At 40.9% G+C, this 27,878-nt stretch overlaps 1 protein-coding gene across 3 annotated transcripts; it reads left to right on the top strand.

Annotated features, from left to right (window-relative positions):
• On the top strand, positions 1–27,358 carry LOC119475593 (voltage-gated potassium channel subunit beta-3). 3 transcript variants are annotated; one of them, XM_037748439.1, is made up of 14 exons: positions 1–610; positions 18,264–18,307; positions 18,396–18,433; positions 18,712–18,791; positions 18,949–18,993; positions 19,585–19,629; positions 19,735–19,778; positions 21,682–21,768; positions 21,872–21,957; positions 22,056–22,176; positions 22,271–22,365; positions 22,509–22,629; positions 23,186–23,274; positions 23,414–27,358. In XM_037748439.1, exons 1-14 carry the CDS (start codon positions 315–317, stop codon positions 23,501–23,503), a joined length of 1,281 nt encoding a protein of 426 aa, XP_037604367.1. In that variant the 5' UTR covers positions 1–314; the 3' UTR covers positions 23,504–27,358. The 3 variants fall into 3 exon arrangements, with proteins under 3 accessions (XP_037604367.1, XP_037604366.1, XP_037604368.1); XM_037748438.1 differs by lacking the exon at positions 1–610 and adding an exon at positions 5,751–7,290; XM_037748440.1 differs by lacking the exon at positions 1–610 and adding an exon at positions 17,054–17,220.
• The last annotated feature ends 520 nt before the right edge of the window (positions 27,359–27,878 follow it).

Here is a 27,878-nt window from a genome sequence, read left to right as displayed (position 1 = left end):
GCTCGAGTCATTGTTTGTGACTGGGTGTTGCCGCTGACATGTTGGGACTGGCTTTGTTTTATTTTGGATTTAGACTACACAAAGGAGCAATCAAGACTTTTTGATATTTTACAGGTGATTTAAGTTCTCGTTCCCAGCAGTTTGATGTCTGACATCCTCGGCCCGGATGTCTCAAATCTTCACGAATCTCTATCAAAATAGCTCTGCCTTGTTGTCTGGTTTGTAACTCACAAGCAGCCTAACGTAGATGTAGCAGGCGAAACCGAGCAAAAGAGAATCTTCATCAGTTTGCAGCCACTTGATTCCAGATAACAATGTTTGCAAGCCGTGGTGGTTCTGGAGGAGGTAAGGGTGGGAAATACTCAGTGGAAGACCTCTATGGCATCAGTAAGAAGCCCAAGGCGTCGTCCTCCTCGGGGAGCATTGTGGCCAAATCTGGAGCCCGGAGCAGCAAGACCACGGAGCAGAGGACCGAGTCAGAGGCTCTGGCCTCTCAGATCCTGGAGGCGGCACACAGGCTGGTGGAGCGACGCCGACTGGAGCTCTACCTGAGAGAATGTGGCCTCTCTCTGGCCGAGTGTGAGGCTGAGCGCTCTGCAATGACATACAGGTGAGAGGGGTGGAGGCAGGAAGAGGGGGAAACATAGAAGTATGGCAAAAATATTATGTGAAACCACTATGCAATGTGATTTTTGAGAATAAAAAGATGACAGGCAGATGTGTGCACACCACTTAAGAATTCTGTTGCATTGATTATTATGACAAATAATGAAATATGTACATAAAGCTGCTAATAAGAAGTTAGATTTTAAAATGCCTCGAAGTGGGAGAGACTGCAGCACTTAGCCATCTGTGGATGATCCATTTGAATAACATGCTTAATATTTTCCTAATATATTACTAATGCATGAATGTAGTTGAGTGTTTGAAGAGGACTGCAATTGAAGGCAGTGAGTGGAGACATCATTCATGGGTGAAAAAAAAGAAAAGAAATATATGGGCAGTTTTTTTTTTTCCCCCCACCAGTGACCTAGAAAGAAATATCACACGTTTGATGAGATTTCAAAGCGCAGCAGCTAGGCGCTGAATAAATGTGGCCGGACTGCGGGAACATGTTCTAGGATCGCTAATGTTATTCCAGATACAGTAACGTACATGGAACTTGTACGTCCAACTGTTGTCTAATTCTCCTCCAAAAGACAGCTTGACAGGGTCAACAGCAGCGGGGCATGAGTTTAGGGTTAATGATGCATGATTTGACAGCAGGGGACAGGCAGTTGGTTGTTACACTGTTTGTTTCTCTCAGTTTAAAGTGCTCAGTGGAGCTATTTTTGGGATGGAAAGGTTGCACTGAATCCATTTTCACTGAAAAGTTAAACTACAAAGAGCGTAAACATGGATGATAAACCGCATATTGTATTAAAGGTTAATTGTGTGCATTTAATATCATTGGCTTATGTGTGAATGTTACTCATAATTTATTGGCTGTTAAAAAATAATAGTATAAACCCATTTTTTGGGGTTGTCGTGACACAATATGGCATTTTATTTGATACTCTTCTTCCCAAACAGACTCACACAAGCATTAAGACTCCAGTACAGTTGCCTCTAGGTGGCAGCGTCACTCTGGTGTGAAGACGAGTCACAGCCTTGTGGCACAATGACTCAAAACCAGAGAAGGAACAAAATCTGCAGCTGAAAGAGTATCATTTGTATGACCAAGTGACACATCTCAGAGAACATGCCTCATTTGCCCTCAGATCTGTGTGCAGCTTTTTCTATCAGCATACTGATATAAATGACTGACATAACATAACAAAATTCTTCCACCTCTGCTGCTTCCAACTGTGAATTTCCTCTTTCACTTCATATCTGTAATGGCAGCAGTCTTTACACAGCTTCTGTGCATGTGATAGCTTTGGTTAATTTGTGTAATGATGCATCAGATCTGAACTCCCTCGTGACTGAATGTCATTACTTGTAATCAACACAACAGCTAACAATCTACCCCGGCGTTCTGTCTAATTTTTGCTGGAAAACCACAATTTTCCACATCCGCTGATCTCCTGAGTGCAGAGCAAATTTGGTCAAAGTGAGGCAGATACTTTGACAAACAGATTATGAGGGCTGAAAGCATAATTTTGTCTCTCACTGAAATAAAGCTTAAAGGTGAGACATATTTAAACAAATTACACTTTGTCAGATGGATTCAGAGCGTCAGTGGATTTAAGTAAAAGCAATCCTCCTAAAAGCGTTTAATATCTGTCCTCTGACTGTCCTCTTTGGGACAGACTCAATTCGAAGCAAAACCACAAGGAAAACAAGATGTCTGAGGGAATACTTCAAAGTTACAGTTTCAGCAAGGATAAATGCCCTCGGCTTTGCTAAACGACATGCACATTTCATGTAGCGGCGCACCACAAACAATCCCCAGCATTCTTTATTTCTGCTTCAAACCAAAGGAAGTGAAAAGCAGCTGTTCATCTCTGCAGCCACCAGAAAAATGACACTGTGGGAGATGTGTTTCTTCTTCTACTGGGCAACATTTGTGCATCTGAAAGTTAACTATAGTCTACATGTTATACAATGTTATTTACCAGTTGTTAATGCACATTTTTTTTTAAAGAGGATCTAGTATGCTTTTGTACTTTTTCCTTTTCCTTTAGTGAGTTATATAGTTTTTTGTGCATGTAAAAGGTCTGCAAAGCCATAGAGCCCAAAGTCCACGCCAAAGAGAGTTACTCTCCCCCCACAGAAACTCTGCTCCTGAACTGCCTGAAATGCCTCGATTGAAGTCCTGCCTTTCTTCCGTAACGTGGTGATGTCACCAAGTTACACATTTGCATAAAAACTGCATAGAAGCTAGTTTGACCTGCCCTCAAACAAAGCTAGTTAGAGTGGAGCTGGAGCTGAGTCTGAAAGAGTTTTGTTCGGTTGACCAATCACAACAGAGTAGACCAGCTGACCAATCAGAACAGACTTGGCTCAATCAGAGCGTTTCAGACAGAGGGTGAAAAGAGGTGCTGCAGCACAACCCGTATGAGAAAAGTAAAGTGTTTTTTGAACATTAAAGCATGTAAACATGTTCTAGTAGAAACCCTAAATACAAGTATGCACCTGAAAATGAGCATAATGGGTCCTCTTTAAATGAGATTAGGCCAATAACACACACTTCGCCGATACTTCAAACAAGTGATCAATCACCTGAAGCTCATCTCCCACATCCATATCATGACATTATAGTTACTCAACACCTAAAATCTATTAATGAACCTATATACGTATTTGCAGAAAACCTCACTCAAATAAAAGATTTACTGCACAAGAAACATCATTATGTGAATAATCTGGAGCATTTTTATCAAGGATGGAGACTTGGCAGTTAGAAGAGACAAGAGCTTTGGCGCCGAGTCTGATGGCAGAGCTGTATAGAATATATACCCTTTCAAGGATATTCTCATAATACAATCTGTTATATAATGCATCTCCATAAGAGAGATGGGCTTCTGTTGTATATCAATACAGAACTTCAAGATGGGGCTCTTTGATAGTGAAGTGAATCTCCCAAGTGCTGGTGAGCCATCCATTTGAGTGCAACATATATAGTTTCTGATGTGCAAAGTGATAATGATGATGGACATTTTTTGGCGCCTGTGTGTAGATGAAGATTTAGTCAAAGTGATTATGTAGATTTGTCTCTTAGAGGTCTGAAACTCAGAATAAAGTGATTCTTGGATGGAAAAGTTGTGGCTGTGACATCCACGTAGCTGTGTAGGCGCTCACTGTGCTTTAACAGGAGAGGAGATCATTAAACCATCCTCTCTTTTCAAATGTCACAGTGGCGTTCACATTTACTTTCTGCCCATACAGCTGGAAACTTCCCCCCGTTTCCCAAAATGTACTGAATAGCTCTCTTAAAAAAGAGCTGATTGCCAGCTCCAAGTTACAGTCTGCTGGCAGCTGACTGCCACGCAATCTGCTCTCTGGGATCATCCCAGGACTGCAGATTGCTCTCAAGCAAGATTTCATTAGACACGACTCCTGAGAGCAAATTGACAGAAATGATGAATGTTTGCATGCGTGCGTGTCTGCATTTTTTATTTGCACAAGTTCCTGCTGTGTGAGAGCAGAGAGAGAGCAACACTGCCCTGAAACTTTCTGGATTGACAGTCTTCTCTCAGGATATGGCAGCATAGTTTAGATGGTAAACACAGCCTGGAAGGAGCTATTATCATTGCCTGGCCACCAAATGACACATCAGTTTTATTTGGGCATGATGTGATGTGATGCAATACGGTATGATATGCCACGCTATGCCACGATATGATGTGATGTGAGGTGACTTAAAAGCCATGTATCTGCTCTTTGCTGTGAGATGATGATGATGATGGTGGTACAGTGTTGCAGTATGATTTTTGGTGATTGGCCATATAGATCACAGCAGATCAAGTGAAAATGTTTGAAGGTGGAAACATGGGCGTGATAGAAAGAGAGATCCCTGCATGTGGTGTGAAAAATGATGCTCTGGAGATTTGAAAATTAAAGTGGTGTATCATATTTAACGTTGTATCAGGCCTTTGTCTGTAAATATGAAGAAAAAATTGGGACACAAGGATTTTTTTAGATTTCAAAACTAGGGCTGTCAAAGTTGACGAGATTATAACGCGTTAACGCAAAAACGTTTCAACGGCACTAATTTCTTTAACCCATTAACGCAACTGGTTGTAGCGGGCTCAGTTTTAAAGCTATAGAGTGAAGATACTGACATCATCACATTTCACTTTACACTCTGTATTTTTATATGTGCAATGTTTTGAACACTAATATCTAAAATGTACTGGTGATTTTTGTCATGATAGTATTTTTACCTATTGGATGTCCTTTGGGTGTGTTTTTTTTTATATAAGCCATTAGGTTTCTACCACACCCTCACACGTATTTTACATTCCTTTCATGTGAATTGTATTTTATTGACTTTTTATATATATGGGTAATTATATGTGTGAAACAAATAAACATAACTAAACTAGAAAACTTAAGGAATATTGGCACCATGTCATACTAGCTTGTCACGATGGAGGCTAAATAACGCTAAAAAGTAGTGTTAAATTTTAAGCAGGAAAAGCTGGCATGGCCATTTTCAAAGGACCTCTGACCTCAAGATATGGGTCCCACAGGTCTCCCCTTTACAGACATGCCCACTTTATGATAATCACATGCAGTTTTGGGCAAGTTATAGTCAAGTCAGCACACTGACACACTGAAAGCTGTTGTTGTCTGTTGGGTTTGAGTTTGCCATGTTATGATTTGAGCATATTTTTTATGCTAAATGCAGTACCTGTGAGGGTTTCTGGACAATGTTTGTCACTGTTTTGTGTTGTTAATTGATTTCCAGTAATAAATAAAAATAAATATATAAAAATATAAAAATAAAGCAAGCATATTTGCCCACTCCCATGTTGATAGGGGAATTAAATACTTGACAAATCTCCCATTGAGGTACATTTTGAACATATAAAAAAATGTGTGATTAATTTGCAATTAATCCTGATGAAATACTTTAATCGATTGACAGCCCAAAACCAAAAACACTATAGCCTAGTGTGTGTGTGTGTAAGCTCCACTAACATAATGTGACGATGTGATGAAATGTGTGCGATGAAAAATGTATGTAGGGATCACACCCTGGCGAGAGAGAGAGAGAGAAAGAGAGAGAGAGAGAGAAAGAGAGAGAGAGAGAGAGAGAGAGAAAGAGAGAGCATCTTTTAATCCCCCACACTGCTTCTTGTGTGTCGTGAACATTTTTTAGAGCCTCTGGGAAAAAAAGGAAAAATAAAAAAAATAAAAGTGTGTGTGTGAAGTGATGAGATGATGCTGATGCTGAGGAGGGAGGAGGAGGAGGCGCGTCTCGTTTTTGGACCACTATGCCGGCGTTTTTTCCAAATGCGCGCACCGTGAGATTGTGTCGAAAAACGGGAGAGACCTGCACAGCTGCTGCTGCCGGTATGTGATGAGCGACTTCACACACTGAAGGTAATAAGAATCAGAAGAACCGGCTCGGTGTTGAATTAGCTTCTGTTTCCTCTCTCTCTCTCTCTCTCTCTCTCTCTCCATCCCTCTCTCTCTGTCTCTCTCTCTCTCTCTCTCTCTCTTCTTTCTCTTGCATCAATGTGATGCTGCGTGAGGCTGCTGGCCGATGATGCATCGTTAGGCTCTGACTGTGTGAATTCGCATCTACAATACTCCGACTGTTCTTGGCAATATAAAGTCTTTTTTTTTTTTTTTTGCTGACCCACCTTGCGACAAAAAAAAATTGAAATGCCTTCTTTCGACGCGAGGTGCGAGGATGCCTGTAGCTGTGGTTGTGTCATTGCTGCGGCACACTCCGGAGCTCCCTGGCTCAAGACAGACAGCTGAAGAGAAGACAGCGAGCTATCAGGGGCTTTACCAACCAACATAAAGCCCATAGGAGCCTGTGTATATGTGTATATGTGTGGAGAAGAAGGCCGAGCTGCTGACACTGTTGAGCTTCTGTTGCAACACTGAGCTTTTTGGGGGGCTTCCCAAGAAGCTGCCACATCCCCAAAATCCTGTCTGAGGACTGCTGTGAGCTTACAAGCTTCCTGATGGTTTCTGGAGAGCAGCCCTGATGCATCTTGTGAGCGTGAGAACTCAAAGAGACCCCTTTTTGCCAGGTCTGCATCACCAGACAGGAGCAGACGGTAACTCTGTGTGTGTCATGTTAGAGGCTGGACTCTCGCCTGCTCCCTCCAGCTCTCAGCCAAAATCTCTGACCTGCCCTGTCTGAGACCTTTTTTTGTATGAGCAGCACTGCTTCGCACATCGCAGCACAACGGGGGAAACAGTGCAGCACCACAGCAGACATTATTGTTTTGTGGTGTGTGACCATTCATCCATCCATCCTGTATCCAAATAAGAGCCCCCGGAAACCAGGGTCAGGATGCAGGTGTCTTTCGCTTGCACCGAGCACAACCTCAAGAGTCGCAGCGAGGACCGGCTTTGTGGCCTTCGCACCGCTCCGCCTCCTGGAGGGAGCAGTGGAGGAGTAGGGGGAGGCGGTGGAGGAGGAGGAGGCGGCGGTGGTAGTGGAGGAGGAGGAGGAGGAGGCGGTGGAGGTGGTGGAGGAGGAGGTAGTGGACAAGGGAGCAATGGCAACTACACGTCTCAAGGCTCGGTCAAGACCAGGGATGGGTCCGGATCCCGTCAGACTCCGCATGGCCATGCCCACATGAAGGAGGCCCTCGGGCGCCACACCAGCATGAAGTACAGGTGAGTATCAGGAGCTCCAGGGGGTGGAGGGTTAATCCACATCAGAGGGATCTCACTGGTTCTCATTTCACTTTAATTATCGCAGCCTTTTGACCTCCAGATTATCCCACAGGTACTAGATTATCATAATGAGCATCAGTGGCAAATCCCCCGCCAGTTGATGAGGTGTCAGGTGATTTCTCTCATCATGAACCATCTATTTGTGTCAATCTCTTTTGTTGAGATGTGAGGTGAAGTTAATTGTCACCAACGTTGCATCCTGTAACATACTGTGCCGGCTGCCTACGTATCCATTAGCGAGCACTCAACGAGTGCACGTACAGCAGTGATTTTACTGACATTATAAAAAATGACATTAACGCTTTAAAGAACTGCTTGCACTGATGGATGTGAAAAATGCTTACATAATCCATACCAAACAGCCATAATGTTATCACAGTGGAACAGACATTATGCATATAGGAGCTTGTGCCATAGGGCTTAGGTGTTTTATGCAGATTTGGCCCTGGCCTCTTGCTCTTCACCACAGATTAATAAAAAGCCTGCCTCTAATAAAAAGCACCTCAGGACCCCTGGCTTTTCTTGGAGGTTTGAAAAGCATTTCATTTCTATAAAATAGTGGTGCAGCAGGCCGGGAATCTTATGCACAGGAAACCATTGTTGCACACAGGTCTGAGTCATGATGTAGGGGGGTAACAAACCAGATAAACAAGAACATTTGAGTTTTTCTCTGATTCAGTTCACCTTGATGGATCAGAGCTTCAGCTTGACATGGACAGCTGTTCAGGAAGCCTCCACTCACACAGAGCAGTGGACAATATGCATATAAAAACACACCAGAATCTATAAGATCCTTCATTTAGTCTGTAATTCAATAACAAGGAGGAGGGTTTTAATGACCTGTTTTCCTTGTAATCAGGTTGATTGAATTGCTCCCATTCTCTTCAACCAATTTCCTTTTAATAAAAAGGGAATGAGGCACAGGATAAAATCTGGATATCTCCACTACTCTTTTATCTTCCTTGAGGATTGCATACATCCTTCTGATTGGGTTATTCTGGTTGCTCTGCTGTCTCTGGAAAAGTGTCACTAACAGGGAGTGCAGCAGCGCAATGAGTCTATACAGCATATGGCCAGCTCCAGTTGCCAGTGGCAACACCCCAGGCATTGCCTTTAGTTTTTTTGTCTGTCTTATTTCCTAATCAGTCAGCAATGCTGTCGCTTTATCAGTCCCTTCTGCAAGCGAGTCCTCTCAAAGAGCCGCCGCCGCCGCCACCACCCGGCCACAGAGTGTTGTTTGTGGCGGCGCAGCGGTCGCACATTCTCCATTTTACGCTGTTGTCACAACCACACTGAGGTCAGGGAGGGATCTACCCAAAACATGTCTGCATGCCATATGAATGAGGGGAGTAAATGTTGGAGGTTTTTTTGACATGATGTGGTTTGAGGCCAAATGAATACCACATTAGGGCAGAAGTGAGTAAATGGGATCTCCAGAGGGCTCCTATCGTTGCCATTATTTGACTGCATGATTTCTGATCTCCCCTGCTATCTCATTAACAGGAGTATTCAAAACTTACCGGCAGGTCGCATACGATTGCACCTGCTGCCAGTTATCACTCCCATGAGCCCCTGCTGTCACCCCCTACCCCTCAACTCTGTTTGAATCTCTCTTCATCTCCTTCCTTTGATCCAAGTTTCTCAATTTAGGACTCATTTTCTTTGAAATACTACAGTGAACACTGTTGCAGTGCACTGCAGCATTCTGTGTTAAGTTAAAAACATGCATGTGTGTGTGTGTTTTGGCAACCCAGAGGACTTGGAGTCAAGATTCCAAATAAAAAAGGAGACTCAAAGGTGACGTGAAACATAAAGTGTCTTTTAATAAAGAATTTATAGGAAAGGGGAGGTGGTAAAAATTGAACTGAAGAGGGTCTTTGGCCTTTAGCCTTCTCTTGAGGTGAGGCTGGTCCACTATCCTGCAGGGTAGAGCAGAGAGAGTGTTGTGGGGACCCCAGTGGTGAGGTGAGGGAGATCAGCTTGGTTTTCCTGAACCGGTGATCTTGGTGGAAGTCCGAGTGGTGTCACTGCTTGATCCTTTGTTCAAAACTGCCTTTTCTTGCTACTTGGAAGCTGGGTGAGCAAAATAATGTCTCCCTTAACGCAGAATTCACACCAGGCCGTGGCGAAGTGCGGCTCACTTCGTAGCTAAAAGTTAAACTTTTACCAACTTTTGTTTAACTTCGCCACAGAATCAAACGGCCACAGCTTACCGAGTTCGGGAGCGGCCGTCGCATCTTTTCATAGGCATTGTACGGCCTGCGTGACCAGTGCCATGTGCCCAGTGGAACTGCAACACCTGAACTGAATAAAACATCCCCTATATCACCTTCTATCCAACCTGAGCATGGGGATCTGCCCCCTGTACTGGTTGGCTTGGCTGGTCAGCCACAGTGTGTGTCGTTTATAAGATAAGGAGAAAGGTGATGAAAAGGTGACCAATGTGCAAACAATGTAAACAACAGAGAAATGGCTATTGTCTGGGATGTTTTGTGACTATATTTACTGCTACTCATGTCTATAGGGTGGCGTTAATAAATCATTATTTAATCATTATTTTTCAATATTTAACATACAGTAATATATTCATAGAATTGGGCTGATCAAGTATCATTTTGCGATTAAAATGACTGTGAAACCTTTGCACCAGAGAGTCACATATCAAAAAGATACTATATATATCAGCTCATTTAAAATTCTCGAACAGAGCAGTGGTAGAGTCTTTTTGTTTTCGGGACCTGTGGAGGTGAGGTGAGTCTGGAAGTCTCTCCGGCAAACTTCTGTCACTCAGCACAATTGGCCGTTTCTATGGTAACTCGGCCCTCTCTTTTTACCAACAGCAACCTGGTAAGCAGGTCAGGTACATACCCAGGATAGATTTATCCGCCGCTGTTGGACATTTCTCATGGATTTTTGTAATGGCCGCAGGGCACATTGTGTCAGTCGGAGGCAGCTGGATGCAGCTGGATGCAGCTATCTTATTGCACGAGTGAGAGGAACGGCATGCACGTAGGGAAGCATATACTGAAACATTCAACACAAACAGGCTCTAAAACAACTTGAATGACAGCAGAAGAGAAAGGGAAGAGTTCAGGGATGACGACACGTTAATCTGCTGTTTCTAAATCCATCATCCTGATGTTCTCAAGGAGTCCAACTGAACTTTTGGCATCATTTTGGTTCTGTATAGTGAATTTAGCTCTTAATTTATCAAAGGAATAGTTCAATGTTTTGGGATACACTTCTTGCAGAGAGTGAGATGAGAAGATTAATACCACTCCAATTGGTATCCATCTTCTCATGTAACGCTATAATGTCAAACTATTCCTTTAACAGTTCAATGGCCTCAGGTAGACCAGTATGTCTCGTCTAATCGAAGAAGACCCTTTAGACTTTGAGAAAAACCACCAAGTGAACTAAGCTAACAAACACTTTACTTTACTTTACTTTATTATAAGTTAATAAAGTAAATATCAGTTCTGGTAAATTTTCACAAATTTGGACATCGCTACTTATTGTCCTCAGCCTTTTTTTCTTTTTTATATCATCTTAACCATAGACAGTATATAAGTAGTGGACGTAGTCACTATGACGTCACCCATTGGTTTGTGCACTACAATTTCAAAGCCTTGATTTCGGCATTTTGGCCTTCATCATCTTGGTTTTTGGCCTTCATCATCTTGTTTTTTTTGCCGTCACCATCTTGTTTTTTTTGCAACCAGAAGTGACAAGAGAGGGTGGAGCTAAGTATAACCGAACGCTGAATAAGACATTTTTAGGTGACCAGAATGTTACAACTAACTTTAATGAACTGAAAACACTGTGAAAGGATTAAAATTGGAAGACTTTTCATCTCTCCTAGACGACGTGGTAGTGACCTGTCAATCAAAAGGTAGCCACGCCCTATAGCATCCCCTGCTTTATGGTCTATTTGACTCTAAATGGGACCATAATTTACTAAATGAACATCATGCGGTATCGAAGAAGACTTGAAACTAGCGATTGAGACCACAAACTAATGTATACAATGTTTACTGAGGTAATAAATCAAGTGAGAAGTAGGCTCATTTTCTCATAGACTTCTATAAAATCAGACTGCTTTTTGCAACCAGAGGAGTCGCCCCCTTCTGGCTATTAAAAATAATGCAAGTTTAAGGCACTTCAGCATATGCTTCACTTTTCAGACCCGGAGGTTGTCCTACTAGCTTGTTATAGAACTTTGACCCCATACTGTGATATGGTAGAAAGCTCTGGAAAAAGTTTGTCAGTGGACCTTGATTTAAGATTATTTTGTCAAGGTTTCTATCACTAAACATTCAGGACTTGCTGCTCCTGATGTCTTCTTGTACTCCGATGGCCTGTAGTTGACTACAAATTAAGTCTCATTTTCACAGTAGAGATGAGTAAACTAGATAGTTAAACCAGATAACAAATAGAAAAGTCCAGTGAAAGGTGATATACCCCAAAGCAAAATATGATAATGATACCTAATATTCAGTTTAGCTTGAGAACAAGGCTTACATTTGTGTCAGGATTTGAAGTGTCCTGACATTCAACCATGCAGAGAGGCGCTGTTCTCTACCAGAGTACACTTCAACAGTGAGTTTTGAAAGCCTCAACTCTCAGCAGCTGATCGAGTTGCGCTGATGAACAACCCTGTCAAGTTGCACAGATACATTGTGGTCCTTTAGTGCTATGAAACAGTGATCCAGGTACAGTCCTATCACTCAGTCAGTTAGCCTTTTATACAGTACTTGCTGCTGACTTCACAGCTCCAGTTCGTTCATTTGATCCCAGTAATGTGGTCTTAGAGTTGCCTCGTACATCAGACTCATCAGAAAACCTGTGGAAACATTAGTGAGCAGACTATTCCCACTTTTATAAAACCCTATGGACGCCATAATAAATACCAAGCAGCGATAAAATATGGACTTCACAGAGCGGAGTCGTGATGAATAATAATTAAGTGGTAATTAAGTGCTTTGGCCTCATATTGTTACCATGATTAATAATCAGTGGAAACAAATGGTTTGTGTAGCGGGGAGGAGAACAAGGACACACGCTGCAACAACAACCTTGACCTTAGACTCTCCTCTTGCTGACTTTCCACTTGATTAACAGATTAGTGACATCAATTTGAGGTCCTGCTATAAGTTTTAGGCAAAGTCATACTGTTTCCTCACTGGCTTCATTTCAACCTGGCTCATAAATATCCAAACTATGATCTGTTATTGGCTGCTAAACGGCAAAAAATCTGGCTGCTTATTTCATCTGCCACCTACTAATATGTATTAACAGGTCGCTGAAAGTCATAATTATAAATCGGGGCAAATTTGTACAGCTTGTGCATAAATATGTACTTAAAACAGATAAGATAATCTCTTCAAAATGTGAAGTGACTGCTGGGTCAGTGTTGTTTAATGAGGCTTACATTTGTCAATATTTGCCTGTGGATGGAAGAGAGTCAGCAGACTTGTTCTGGACAGCGAGCAGCGTAATCACGGCCGGAAAAACCAACATCACGACCTCTGAAAAGCCCATCTAGTCAAAGTCGCTGTCTGATTTTGACAAAGTCATCATAGCATGTCATTACGTAAGAGCAGAAATAAAAAGATTGTCCATAAGTCCTGGAAAAGTCTCAAAAAGTATTTAGATATAGTATAACTTTTAACTCTTAGTTACTTTCACACTGGTGTGTGTAGAAGGTAAGCTGCAAATTGCGAAAATCTGACATAAACTCTCGTGAGACTCGTTGCCTGACAACCTATCCTAGCCATATTCAAGGTCACTTCCTAACCTTAACCATCTCACGTGAGTTTCCTAACTCGTGGGTTTCCTACACGACCCTTTCATACTTAATGTTACCAAATATTCAGCTGGAACATATCACTGTAAAAGTAATTTCAGTATTTTCACAAACTTTCCTACTGCCTTCATTGTGGCAAAGTAGTTGAGATGTTTTAAATCACAGAAAAACAATAGAAACAGGGTAAACTGAGGGACAACGGGACACTCAAAAAAATCTTAGCGACTGCATTTAATCATTTAGAGCTGTCTATATTTATGAGACACGTTATTCCAATATTCGGCTTCATCCCTCTTGCAACAGACAGCTAAAAGCAGGTCGACAGGTGCCCTTTAAAACACCAAATGTCATCAATAAACTCCTTTTGAACACGTTTTGACTCCTCAAGTTCAAACTACTTAGACATTTTTTTATTGTTTCACCTTCAAGTGACATCATACATCCGGGGAGCACACAGAAATATGAAATGGTTCACTTTTATTTTAATATCAGCTGGTGTAACCTCTCAGCTGCGCCACTTCATTAAGTGCAATTTCAGTTAACAGGAGAGTCACGACCACTAATAAAGTGTTGGTAGCAGTTGGTACGCAACATTAGCAGCAGTTTGTGTGTGTGTGTGTGAGAGAGTCTGTCTTTGTGCTTCTTCTTTTTTTACATTTGCTCCGCTCACAGCACATGTATTTTATAATTAGGACAGACCTACTTTCTTAACTGTTTTAATATAACTCAATTAAAAACATTACTTTACGTGAAAAGTCTGTTGTTTAGCCTCATTCATTAATAATAGCTGAAGCAAGAATTAGAGCGCTGTCAGAGTTACACTGGGTTCTTGTCCTTCAGAGTTAAAGAGGCGCTTCACACAGTATACAGTACATTTTCCTCACCTTTAGAGCAGATAGTTTTTGTTTTATTGTCCAGATTGTGAAATATCTATCTCTGAAATTTCTGCCTCTATATATCAACAGAATGGAAGATTGTTTTTGGTGCTAAAAGCATTGAAAAATGTCTTTTTTTTCAATTCAGCAGCAACAGAAACAATGTCCCTGACCTCCCTTTTCAGGATTAGTCCCTTTGAAAACTTTTAACAGGTCTGGAAATTATCCAGAGTAACCAGGACACATCATAGAAAAGAGATATTTAAAAAAATAAGTAATTTGTCAGTGCTTTGAGCACTGAAAATTAATTAGCCCCCATTATATTTAGGCAGAAGCAGAAATCTCTGCACGGGTGAGAAAATGTGTTCATTGTAACTTGGGTGAACTGACCCTTTAAAACCTTGAAATTGTGTATACAGCATTATTAACAGAGAACAGACCGTCCACCATCTTTCCACAGTTTGTGCGTGTATAAGCACACACACACACACACACACACACACACACTGACGTGAGTGTTATTAATATCTCGGTGTGCTTCCCTCTGGAGAAGAGCCTGCTCAGCATGTGTGTTGCATTTTATGACAACTGCAAAGGGAAAAAAACTCCATCATTTGCACCTAACCATCTGTAAGTAGTGTCTTCCTCCCGTCTCAGGTGAGAACTAACTGTAAATGTCAGCACAGGTTAAAATGCTGACTACACCATGACGGAGCACCTGTGTGCCTCCTTTCTGTTCTCCATAAATAATGTATGGAACAAACCAAGTCCCTATAATCAACTTGTTTGGAGTTGATGATTTATGGCCGAAGAGAGAGAAAACATAGACAAGTAAACACTGGAAGCCCTACTTATAAAGAAGAGAGAAGCATCTGTGTTTCTGTGTTCCCAAGTGCATTCATGCGTGGCCGTATGCAGATCTGTGCCTGTGTTGGAGTGTAATTCCCATCAAGCGTGAACATTCACGTGAAAGCAACGACCGGGCCCCCGCCGCTGACGCCGGCACAGTATAGATCTCGTCAGTTTTTTCTCATAACAAATCCATGTCAATTGAAATATAGGCCGAGTGTCTGCACACATGCATGTGTATGTATGCGTGAGAGTGTGAGAGGATGTCATCATGGGAGATAGCGAGAGGAAAGAGGGAGCATGTGTCTCTCCAGACTCACTGATAGTAATTTAGCAGACTGCAGCACTGCAGAGAGCGCTGGAGTCGAGCGCGGTGGAGGGGGGCGGCCAGTTGTCACACAGAGAAACAATGACATCCTCCATTGCCCAGAAACAAACACAAAAAATGGTGTTTTATGTTCCACAGCAATCATGAAATTTACCCACTAATGCACACTGCTGGTTTCTCTTTTGCTCCTGTAATCACGCGCTCATACAAACACGTTAGTCTGTCAGCTTTGTGCACTTATTTTCTTCAAATATAAGCAGAAAAACATGTGTTTGTGTCACAGTTGTGGATGCTACCAGATTCTCTCTAATGCTGACTCATGGTTGCATTTTTTCTCTCACATAAAATGTGTAATATAACACATAGCATTCTGCTTTCCTTCATCACGGTACTCTTGCGTGACTAAGGTGGTTAACACAGTTGGCTTTATTAATGTAATGAATTCACATTTACTACCGGTGCAAGATAGCCTCGTGCTAAATAATGAGCCTTTCATACATCATGCTAAATTCGCTGAAAGTGTAGGTGATGTAATGAAAATAAACCCACAAAACATCCAGTCTGCTGAATATAATGATTAAAAAAGTATACAATATTCGTCTTTTAAAATACAGGTCCAAATTTGAGACACAAAAACCTCATTTATACACTCTCAGCGTGCAGATGCAGTATTTATCTTGCAGGTGATGTTGAGACCTAAATGTAGGGGTATAAGAAAATGAGGTATCTTAGGTATCACGATATTATGTTTTGTTATACTGTATCGATTCTCAAAAACACTTTAAATTAATAATTTACATGTCAAGATTTGCAGCCAGTTGCTCAGATTGCACGGAAAGTAGATCCCATTGTTCTAATTGCATAAAGTATTTTTTCACTTGATTTTATAGATTCAATTTATGCATATGGTGGTGTGTTCTTTATATTATGACAGTTTTCCTAAAATTAGATTAAAAAAAACGCAATATATCGCCTTGCTTACAGTATCTCAATATATCGCAATATATTGAACGGTAACCCCTGTATCGCCGGATTCTTGCCAATACACAGCCCTACCTAAATGCTGTTTATTTTGATGAATTTCAAGCCTTTCTTTTCGTTTTGAAGCTGTTTTAACTAGCAGGGAATATTTTGAGGGTGCTGTTATCGGTCCAACCTTGTCAAAATTAAATTTCCTTGAACTTCCCCTGACTGAAGCCAAGGCAAAAAAGGCACAATTTGATGGATGTCACAAAGCAATACCTGCACAGGAGAACAAAACTAATGAAAAAATATTGAAACATTTGATTAAAAAAAAGTCTCTGTAGTGTGTTTTCTCCCATGTGCCTCGTTTATATTTACTCCTAGTGTTTCAAAGTGACTGTCGGTGTGTGAGAGCAGGCAGAGCTGTCATTGGTTGACAAATGAGAGCCACATTACCATACAAGGAGTCATCAACGTCAAACCCCGCTAACGGTTTTTCCCTCTCTATAACACTCCTGACCTTCCACCTGTGTGCTATTTTGACAGAGTTTAAAGGAATGACACAAACAATATGCGTTTTCCCACCCACATGCAGCGCACACGCAAACACTGACGCCCCCCCCGCGCAGCAAGCACGCACACAGTGGGACACAAATGCTTACATATGCAGGAATCTAAAAATAGCTTATAAGGTCAGGCATTAAAAATAGACCAGAGAAAATAAAAGCAGGACTCGTTCGACTGAGTCTAAACGCTCTGACAGTCTGTCTTTCTGCATTTGGCTATTTGTGGCGGACGCAGGCAGGCAGGGAGGGGAGGGGAGAGGCGCTGGAGATGAAAAGACGGCGAGCAGCGAGTTGCTCTGCAGTTCTGCTGCCTCTCCAGCTGGCTCCCCGGCTAATTAGAATGGGGGAGAGCACGCATGAAGCCCACATCATTCTCAGCTGTACATGCTCCCGTGGTCAGATATGCAGCTCCCTCTGCTTCTTCTTCTTCCCTGCTCGCCCTTCAGAAATCAGCTGTCTGGATAATCAGACGTGGCATGTTGGGTAATGGATTCCTCCTAATGTTATGGAACATTTTTGGGCCGTTTACCATGCAGACCAAAGAAGCTCTAGTCTATCTGAGCCGAGCTCTGTTCCCTCCAGCTGTTTCACTGACCCACTGTAACACACTCAACTGTTAACATACGAAGGATAAAAGGTCAATTGTTCAGAAATAATTAGACACAGGCAGTAATTTAACCAGAGGCGAAAAAGACTTGTACTCAGTACAGCAGTGGTGGAGGAAGTATTCACATCCAGGAACACTCTGGCATGTTAATATTATCTGGTGTTATACTTCAGTTTTATGCATAACACCTGCTTTGTGTTACATATTTACTTTTATCATGATATATGTATATATATTATTTTGTCTTTGTTTGTTCATGGTTCATGTAAGATTGTTTTTTTTAGTTTTTTGTGTCAGTATTTTTAGTACACAGTGCAGAATAAAACCAAACCAAAGAAATCCTTTACAGTGAGTCACAGTAGCACTGCCACAGCATTAAAATACTCTGAGAGGTATTACCAGCAAATGAACTCAAATATCAAAAATAAAAGTGCTATATTGTACTATTAGATTATTGTCAATGCTGTGTTAACCCATTTGTGCCAAAAGACTATTTAATATACTAAATATTTTTCCTTAAAAAAAACAAAAACTTTCAAAAGATTTTGAAAATGTCTTCACATTTGTGCTTAGGCAAGCCCAGAGAATTTTAATTTAATTTATAAAATCATATTTTGAAAGATGATCAGGTTTTGTCTATAAAATCTCCATTTGCAAAGTAACTAAAGAACAATATTTGCCTCTGAAATGTTGTAGAGTAAAAGTATAAAATAGCATGAAAATAGCATTAAAGGCAAGTACCTCAGAATAATACCTGGTGCAGCACCTGGTGCACACAGTGTACTGTAAGATGGAATCTCACCTGTGATTGTTTGTGCAGATGCATCCTAAATGCCAACACATCATATCATATTTTTCTATTTATTTATATCTGAGCTTCAAAGGCTGCTCTTTTTGTTCTTTCTTTCTTTCTTCTAAGGAACCTGGGGAAGTCAGGCCTCCGTGTTTCCTGCCTCGGGTTAGGTGAGTTGGTTTGAAGACAGGATAATATTCATCTCTGTTGTTTCAACCCCTCAAACCAAACAAAACATCTCTCTCTCCTCTTGTTCAGGCACCTGGGTGACATTCGGATCACAGATCTCTGACGAGGTTAGAGCTGTGTTGTGTCTCTGTTTGTATGATAAGTCGATTCCCGAACAACATCGCTCATATTGCTTTTGTGGAAAACACTGTGGGCGCAACCGCAGTGTTTTCAATTATAGCAATGTTCCCACAGACCTGAAACCTAGAAACTAAAGTAGCTTGGTGAGATATTAGATATTATCTATTATCCTCCCTGCATCGTGCCCTTCACGGGCGACCTCTGTGTAATTGGAATTTGTCCAACGCCTCCGTCTCTCAGTCTCATTTTTTTTGCGTTCCCCCAGATGGCAGAGAACCTGATGGCCATAGCTTATGAGAACGGAGTGAACCTGTTTGACACGGCAGAAGTGTACGCCTCTGGAAGGTCAGCTTCTATTCTTCCTCCGAGCATCCATTCAAATTTCTGTTTTTCTTCTTGAATGTCTCTTTAACACGTGACAAATCTGCAGATTTCCTGTATGATTCAACATTGTTGTGCAGCGATCTGAATTAAGCATCATAAATGATGTGTTTCTCCACAGAGCTGAAATCACTCTAGGGAACATAATCAAGAAGAAAGGATGGAGGTGATATAACTCATTTTTCCAAACTGACTCACATGCATGTGAAAAGCTTTCTAACTCTATTAGAAAATATTTAAAAAATCTTAATAATCCCTAGTAATCCCCTTGCTTTTCTGAAATGCACTGCTTGTCCTCATGTTTTTGTTACTGTTGGGAGAGGCGCACCATTAAATTATCTCAAGGGAAACTCATACTTTTTAGTCAAGTGAGGAGCTTTAGCCTCAGAGACTATAAAAGGATTAAAATGTGACCATGCGAAAATAAACACTGGTGGCTGACTCGCCCGGCTGCCAATCCTCTGTGGGAAATCCTTGAGATATTTTTAAGCTGAAGAAAAATATATGGATAAATAAAAATAAAACTTTAAATGAAGAATGTGTGATCTGCCACTACCACTTTTTTCATATCAGATTAAGTTACAATATTGGTCCACATATATATATTTTTATGTAGCAATGATTGCAGACGCACAAAGAAAACTATGACTATTATACTCACACATAGTATTAGAAATTAGAACATTTCCGACTAAATTCTTTAAAGTAATTCCCCATTAAAGCTGTGCTCTTGACCCCCTTCTCGTGTCCTTGCCAGGCGTTCAAGTTTTGTCATCACAACAAAGATCTATTGGGGAGGCCAGTAAGTATAACAGTAAAATAATATCTGCTGCTTTCAAACAAAATCCTCGTTTTCATTTATCCTTTCAATAGAACATCAATAATGTGTGTTTTCATCACTCCACAGAGCAGAGACAGAGAGAGGACTCTCCAGAAAGCACATTATTGAAGGTACAGTAAAACCTTGTTTTATTATTTTACAGTGAATTACCTGAAACTAATTTATAAAGAATGATATTCAAACACAAGAATGTTCAGGGTTAGCTCCAGGTCCTGAACCTTGACTTTATCAATAAAGAAAGTCAAAAAGAAAGTCAAAAATCAGGAAAGGGGTCAAAAAGTTTTAAAATAATTCCCAGTGTTATTGCTTAATTTCTATGTATTTACTGAACATACGTTTAAAGGTTAATTAAAGGTCAAAAGTCTGTTTTATTGGATTGTATGGTACTTTTATTTGATATAAAATGTTGCCCAGAGTGCATTATTTCTGCCCCTAAACAGACTCTGAGTTGTGATGAATCATTTGATGACCCATTAACCTTTGAGTGTGCGTATTGTTTGTCTCGCTCAGTTAAAGCCACCCCATGTCACAGTGAATAGCCTACATCAACATGCCTTACAATCAAATTAATTACCATCTTTCATAACAGCAAGTATATTCCTTTGCAGCAGTTAATGGTTGTGATAGTGGACTGTTTTTTTTACTGGTAGGAGATGAAGTTATTGAGGAATGATGAGGGAACGTAGAGAGGAAGTTTCAGTTCAAATAACATCTCAGGATCATCAGGATTATCTTTCCAGCTACTGAATTATTTCCCCCCTGCCCCAAAATAATCCTAAAGAAAGCGAAGAGGCTATTGGCCGGTTATGCGGACATCTTCTTTGTATGTTTTGTAAGTAGTGTGGCCTTGGGGTGACCATTCACCAAGGAGTTGAATGGGCTGTTTGACCGTCATTGTCATGAGGCCATTGTGTAAGTGAGTGAACTACGTGCACAGGACAGTGCCCGTATTTGGACTTCATACTTCACTTCTTCAACATCTACATGGAATGGCTAACATAGGCAAGGTTGGAAAGTTTGCACACAGGAGACGCTGACGCAAAACATTTGAGAAGAAGAAAATCTAGCATATCATTTCAAAACCCAATATCCCCCTGTAAAATAACTGATATCCTCCAGTAACACACTGTGTTGACCAGTGTAGTTAATCAACTATTTCTTGGGAATCTGTGTGATCAAAATGTTACATAGATGCTCTTTACCCACCATGCATTCCTACCACACTTGGTTTTAGCCATGATAGCACTGTGGCCCTGTGCATGGCAATGTCGGTCCACCACTATGGTCTGAATTATCTCAGCAACTATTGGATGGATGCAATGAAGTTTTGAACAGACAGTTAACGATTCATAGACAATGAATCTTAATGAATTTTCCCCTGACTTTTCCTCTAGTACCACCATGAGGTTGACATTTGTTTGGTTTAAGACTGAATGCCTACCTGAACTAATGACATTCCCATCAGCCTCAGCTGTACTCTGTGTTCAGTGCTGATTGAATTAAGATTATTAACATGGTGAACATTATACCTGCTAAACATCATCATTTCCATAGTGAGCACATTAGCATGCTAAAGTTAGCATTTAGCTCAAAGCACCACTGTGCAGCCTCACTGAGCTGCTAGCGTGGCTGTAGACTCTGAGGCTACGTTCGAAATCACATACTTTTTCTTCTAACTTTTAGTACACACTGCAGCTGCCCTTACAAAGTACGTACTGGTGCATGCAGTATGGGACATCGGCTACTATTCGTCATAACATTGCGCCTTGAACTTTGACCCTCTTGCTTATATGTTCAGAGGATTGTGGGTCAGAATAGCCAGAAAAGCATGCCGCAAAATGCAACCAGATGTAGTAGGACATCCTGGTATTTTTGGCATACTGCATTTGACATACTACGTATTGGGACATACTAAATGTCTTTCTGGCATACTCAATAGTATAATAATATGGGTATTAGTCTTTTGGATGATGATGATGATGACGTCTAATCACTGACCGTTGTTTCTGACAGGTTTAAGAGGATCCTTATCAAGACTCCAGCTAGATTATGTGGACATCGTTTTTGCCAACAGAAACGACGTCAACAGTCCAATGGAAGGTCAGTTACAGATGTTTGAAATGATTATTCTTGTTTGCTGCAATCAATTGCTTTAAAGTGTTTAGAAGAATGTAAATATGATGCTGTATACTGTGATTTTCAGAGATTGTACGGGCCATGACGTTCGTAATAAACCAGGGTATGGCCATGTACTGGGGAACCTCACGCTGGAGTGCAATGGAAATCATGGTGAATGCTGATCTCACACTCTTTACAAACTTAACGCTGTCAGGTTACGGCATAAATGCTGACCGGTGACCATTTTGTTTCTGTTTGTTTGGCACCAGGAGGCGTACTCGGTGGCGCGCCAGTTCAACCTGATACCACCTGTGTGTGAGCAGGCAGAGTATCACTACTTCCAGAGGGATAAAGTGGAGGTGCAGCTTCCTGAGCTCTACCACAAGATCGGTCAGACATCCACAGTCTCACAGTTCTCTATTTTTTTTTATTAAAAGATTCATTCTGTTTCATTCGAACGTCTGCCATTATTCCTCTCTTTCAGGTGTTGGAGCAATGACCTGGTCTCCGCTTGCTTGTGGATTAATCACAGGGAAGTACAGCGACGGCGTGCCAGAGTGCTCCAGAGCAGCAATGAAGGTCAGCTTGATTTGACCGGCCCTCCTCTGGGATTTTTCTCACTAGAGATGAGCCTCAGTGTAATTCTCTCCCTGATCAGCGGGGTATTGCAGTGTGAAATCAGTACTGTATTAATGCTTTTCTCCATTTTGCTCCTGGTGAAGGGATACCAGTGGCTGAAGGAGCGGGTGAACAGCGAGGAGGGCCGCAGGCAGCTCGCTAAAATCAAGGAGCTCCATCTACTGGCAGACAGACTGGGCTGCACTGCTGCACAGTTAGCCATAGGTACAAATACCATGATCGTACTGTGTAGACACACAGAGACTTTTATTGTTGTGTGACTGGAAGTTAAAATTTATGTTTTAGATTTGCATTTTTTCAAATCTTACATGTTTTACATATAAGATAAAATTGCTTTGATTGATTGTGCGGGCAACAGATTTAGTACTTCACACAAATTGCTATGTGCCCATCTACCTGTGTGCAACCATTTTAATGCCGATCAATAACCTTATCAGTTAAAAATTTTACATTTTCCCATTTTTGTGATTATTGCGTTTATTCATTGTTTAGAAAGCATGTTTTGTCCACCATGTCTCCCTGCGTGTCTGCTATACAAATTTACTGATTTGAGTAGTAGACCAAAGTGTATTTGTTCATCTGATTTTAGGTTATAATCCCTACTCAAATATTATGTTTAATTTATCCATTTGACATTGTTAAATTTCAGATTCCTGCAAAATACAAAAAGTTCTAAATTGTCCACTTTTCTTTGGTTATCACTGATATCACTCAGTTTTAATGGAGCATTAGTTTGATTAGTTTTCTTTCTTTTTTCCAGCCTGGTGTCTGCGCAGTGAGGGAGTCAGCTCAGTACTTCTGGGTGTTTCTAATACAGACCAGCTACTTGAGAACCTGGGTGCCCTACGGGTACAATTTCTTTCCTTTTTTCCTCACACGCTAATAATTTTGCCGGACATATGACCCGTAGTTGTTCGAACCAATGGCAAAACTGACAATGAACATCAGATCACATTTTAAACTGATCATTCTTTCTTCCTCCTTGCAGATTTTATCCCAAATGACCCCTCAAACCATCACCGAGATCGACGCGCTGCTGGGAAATAAGCCACACTCGAAGAAAGAGTTGCGCGCTTGAAGATGCAAATCTGAGTGACAGACGATGTTTCGAGAAGACAACGAAGAAGACACTAATGACATTGGGAAACATCGCTTTTTGCTCTGCTCTATACTCAACAACTTGCATGTCCTCAGCAACATTATGCTTCCAGTATGTGCGCATATCCATTTTGCGCAGTACATTGTATCATGTATGAAAAAAAAAGATCTCTTAATTGGAGGGGAAAAAAACAGGTCATACATTGCTCACTGCCGATTGTTCACAGATTAATTATTTCTACAGGAGGGGGAGGATGGTTGGAGCGACACGTCTCTGCCATCAAGAGGTTGAGAGCTATTCAACTGTTGTCAAAGCAGATTTGACTATTGTTAATCAAATGTTCTAAAGTGGGAAAGAAACCCACCTCCGTGCTAAAATGCAACTTTAAAGCGTGAATGGTGCTTTCATTGGACATGTGAGTCTCCTCCCCTCGCAGCTGCCTGTTATTCTGTATGATGTTTAGTACCCAGCAGCCAGAGAGCCAAAGGTTAGTACTCATGTGTCTAGCCACATTTCCCATAGTGTGCATGTGACTGGTCTGCCACGCTCACTGCTTTACAGGGTTGGGAACAATGGTTTACTTGTAAAGTAAAAAAAAAAACCTAATCCACTTTAAAAAAAGAACAGATCACATGCTTTAAAAAAAAAAATAGGCGACTATTTTGAGCATTTTTACACATACTGATTGATTTTGGCACAAATTACTTGATCTAAATGAAAATGAATGGATCATACTGCAACTGGCGTCTGAATTCGAGTGCATTATGTTGGTTATTACAATCAGTAGTGGGTCAGATATTGAAAGTAACTCTCCCAACCCTGCTGCTTTCTCAGCAGTCTTTTTGCCTCTTCTGTTTGTAAACTGTGCGCATGTCCCTTTAAGAGAGAATAGCCCCAACAGGGTGTTAATGTGGCATGGCTTTTATGGCTTATGTAGATTTGCATCGCCCTTGTAAGCCATTTTTTTTTACTCTAAATGGTCTGGCAGTTTGACCCGGGATCCGTGCTGGCGGGCACTCTCGCTTTAAAGACTCTCTGCAGTCTGCAGACACGGCTGTGTGTCCATCCGACGTATAATCTCTGTATTGTCCTAAACTGTATCAAAAGATGTTGACATCGCCGTCAACGGTTGTGAAGAGCATCATTGTTCCTAAATCAGAGGTTTGAGACAGTTGGACTAAAGGTCGTTGAGCATCTGGCACAAAGATGTGGACACACTGGGTGAACAAGTAGTTTTCAAATGAAAGGACATAAATGATAAGAGTTTATCAAGTGTGATATGACTCTTGCCACAGGTCTCTTGGGGTAAGATTTAGCAAATGTAACTTTTCTTTTGTGGAAGCCTAAAAATATAGCTTCTCTGCTCATTTCTCTGGGAGTTTCTCTCTCTCGCTCTCTGTATTGTTTGTTCCCTTGATTCTTGCACACATGCACAACTGGTTTTCTAATGTGCATTTCATGTCTTTTCTCTTTAGTTTTGTATTCATTTCAATACTTTGTAATGTGAAGGAGGGGATTTGTTCCTTTTTGTGATTTTCCCCATGAAAACAGCACTAATCTCCAGAGCGGGGTGTGTGTTTTGATACATGCAGTTGTTTTAGTTGGTGCAAGGTTACACTGTACTGTAAATAGGCTTATCTGTTTGGCAATGAGATGAAGAGATAAAAGGTTAAATATATGAATCATGAAAGAACTCCAGATGGAGCAGCTGAAACGTGTGACTGTGATGATGTACGGTTGGACCGAGTGTAGCTTCCAGTGTACATATATACTACAATCAAACCTGGGAAATGTAACTTTGCCTGCATAACTTCTATTTTACTGTCTTGCAACAAAGAGAAACCAAACGAGAGAAGAGACAACTCAAACTGAATGTATCATGTCTGTTCAACCTAAAGCACATATCGTGTTTTAGAGGAAGTTTATTTTTGTGTTTTTGACCTGTTACGTTGAAACCTGCAGAGCTGTCGTGCAAACTTTTACATTGGGATTTGGACAAAAAGGTTGTTCATACATGGAGCTTCATGCACACACACACACACACAGTCTACATGTCTATAGGAAGTCAGATACGATTTTGTATTCATAACCTGAACCTATAGGGCAGGCTAATCATAGCTGTTATGTTAAAGTTACTCAACCTTCCATGTTAACATTTGGAATAAACTGTTTATTTGTGTATATGTGCAGGCATACTAATTTATGAGCTGCATATAAACATCCTACCCTTAAAAATGACTAAATAGCATATGGGCTATTACCCACAATGCACTTAACTCTAGGATTTAACATACCATGTGCTCCCATGATGGTTTTCAGCTGTCTTCTGCACACTTTAGTGAACAATATGCTCTTGTTTTACACTTTATTAACTCACACTTTATGTGCACAACACTGTAATCCCTCAGATTCAACATGTTTATGCAGATAAACAGTAAAAAAAAGCAGCAGCAGCTCCTTGAACTACTGTTTTTCTCTTTGTCACAACTACTCTATGCTCATAACTTAAGCCAGCAAACAAAGACAGCACCAGATAACGCCCACACCATAATGCTTACCTCCAAAGCTTATCACTGACATAACTGAGTCAACATTGAACCCTGAACAGGTTTGACTGCTCATTTCTGCACCCAGTGAAGCTCTAAATGTGCCTTTGTGTGTCTACTTCTTGGTTTGTTACACTAAAAGGAGTGTAGACAATGACAACAGCAGGTACTGAGCATGGAAATAGTACCATGACTTTGTCTGTAGTATATGTGTATTGAAAGAGATATATTCATTTCGTTAAAGTTTTAAAGTCTTCTACAAGGCACATCAAAAATCTTGACTATCTATGAGGCTCTTCAGAGAGAGAAAGATTCAGAGCTGCTTGTGAAATCTCACACTGAATATTGTTTGTGCTCATGCAGACGTAGATTAAGCTGTTACTTTTATTCCCTAGAGTTATTCATTCTGTTGACATGACCAAGCTTTTAGCTCTCTTGCATATTAGTTTGTGACAAACAGCTTTGTTATGCAGGCTCACTCATTATGTGTAACAAAGGCCCAGACCTACTAGATATCTGTGGGGGTATTGTAGGCAATTATGGTTTGAAAAATGGCACTTTTGAATTATTAACCGTGTATACATACAATTAGATAAAATACAAAGCATACAAACGTGCCACAATTGCACTTACATGTTATAAAAGGATGTATTTTGAGGTTTGGTAAGTAATGACTCTTGTCCTTGCTGATAATTAATGGGAAAAGAAATGACTGCTCCACAAGGAGGCGGATGAAAAACTTAAACTTAACATGCAAATAACTCTTTGAAGTTAAAAAAAGGTAAGAGCTACCAAGCCTTGCAATATTTTCACTGCTTTAGAGAATAATAAAAAAATGTCTGACAGCGTCACCTGAGGGCCCCTGGCTCATTCAAATGTATGATAGAAGAACAATGTGATAGCTGCTGTGTGTCCAGCACTGATCTGTGCTGCTAGAAGAGCAAAGCCTGCTGGGACGCCACAAACACAACACATCTGTGATGCCAACACTGCTAGCCTCTCTGTTACTGGCCTCCCGCATGTCACCGGAGTGGGAGATGAAACATATGTGTGTATTACAGGAAGCCACCCTCTGATAAAGATTATCATATGTGCTGCAAAACGTCGGATGTGTCACCGCCAACACTGCCGGAGAGAAACAGGTTTCACCGCATGATTCATCCTTCTTGTGAGGAAGCTTGTTGGACAAGGTGATGAAAAACAGAAAGCAAAGAAGTAGCCTGTCAATAGATGAGCACATTTGAGATTTACAAACCCCCACATCTAATAAAACACGCTCAATACCTTGCCTAGTTGTTGCTTTTTGTACTAGTTCAGCACTGAAGTAGCATGTAGCGGGTACCAAAGGGCACAGATGTCTGCTGAATGTCCCTCACAACTATAATAATTTAAAGGAGCACGGTAATCTGTGTCAGTACGAGTTGAGTGCTTGCGCCATTTAGTACATTTGCGTCTGTATACTGTGACATTTAAATACAGTTAGTGAACTTTTAAGTGGACTTAAAGGGTAGCCTGATATATCCCTCTGTGATGTCGGCCTCCTTTGTTGTCCAAAAACTATTAAACACACACATCATCACTGTGTATTAATCCGCAGCTGAAAATAGTTCCCAAGAAATGCACTATTTACTCCTGTTTGAGTAACGTGTGATAAAAACTACAGTGCCCAGCTGTTTTATTTCATTTAAAATTACTACAGATGGATTTTTTTTCATGTTATTTGTTGACAATAAGAACAATTTAGAATAAAATTAGGCTTATTCTTTAAGCTTTTACTGAGGATGTAACATTATTGTCGTGGCTTTGCT

The sequence above is a fragment of the Sebastes umbrosus genome, chromosome 17, assembly GCF_015220745.1.
Source record: "Sebastes umbrosus isolate fSebUmb1 chromosome 17, fSebUmb1.pri, whole genome shotgun sequence".
In the NCBI taxonomy this organism is placed as follows: domain Eukaryota; kingdom Metazoa; phylum Chordata; class Actinopteri; order Perciformes; family Sebastidae; genus Sebastes; species Sebastes umbrosus.
Note: the sequence above shows the minus strand (reverse complement) of the source record. Positions and strands in the feature narration are given on the sequence as shown.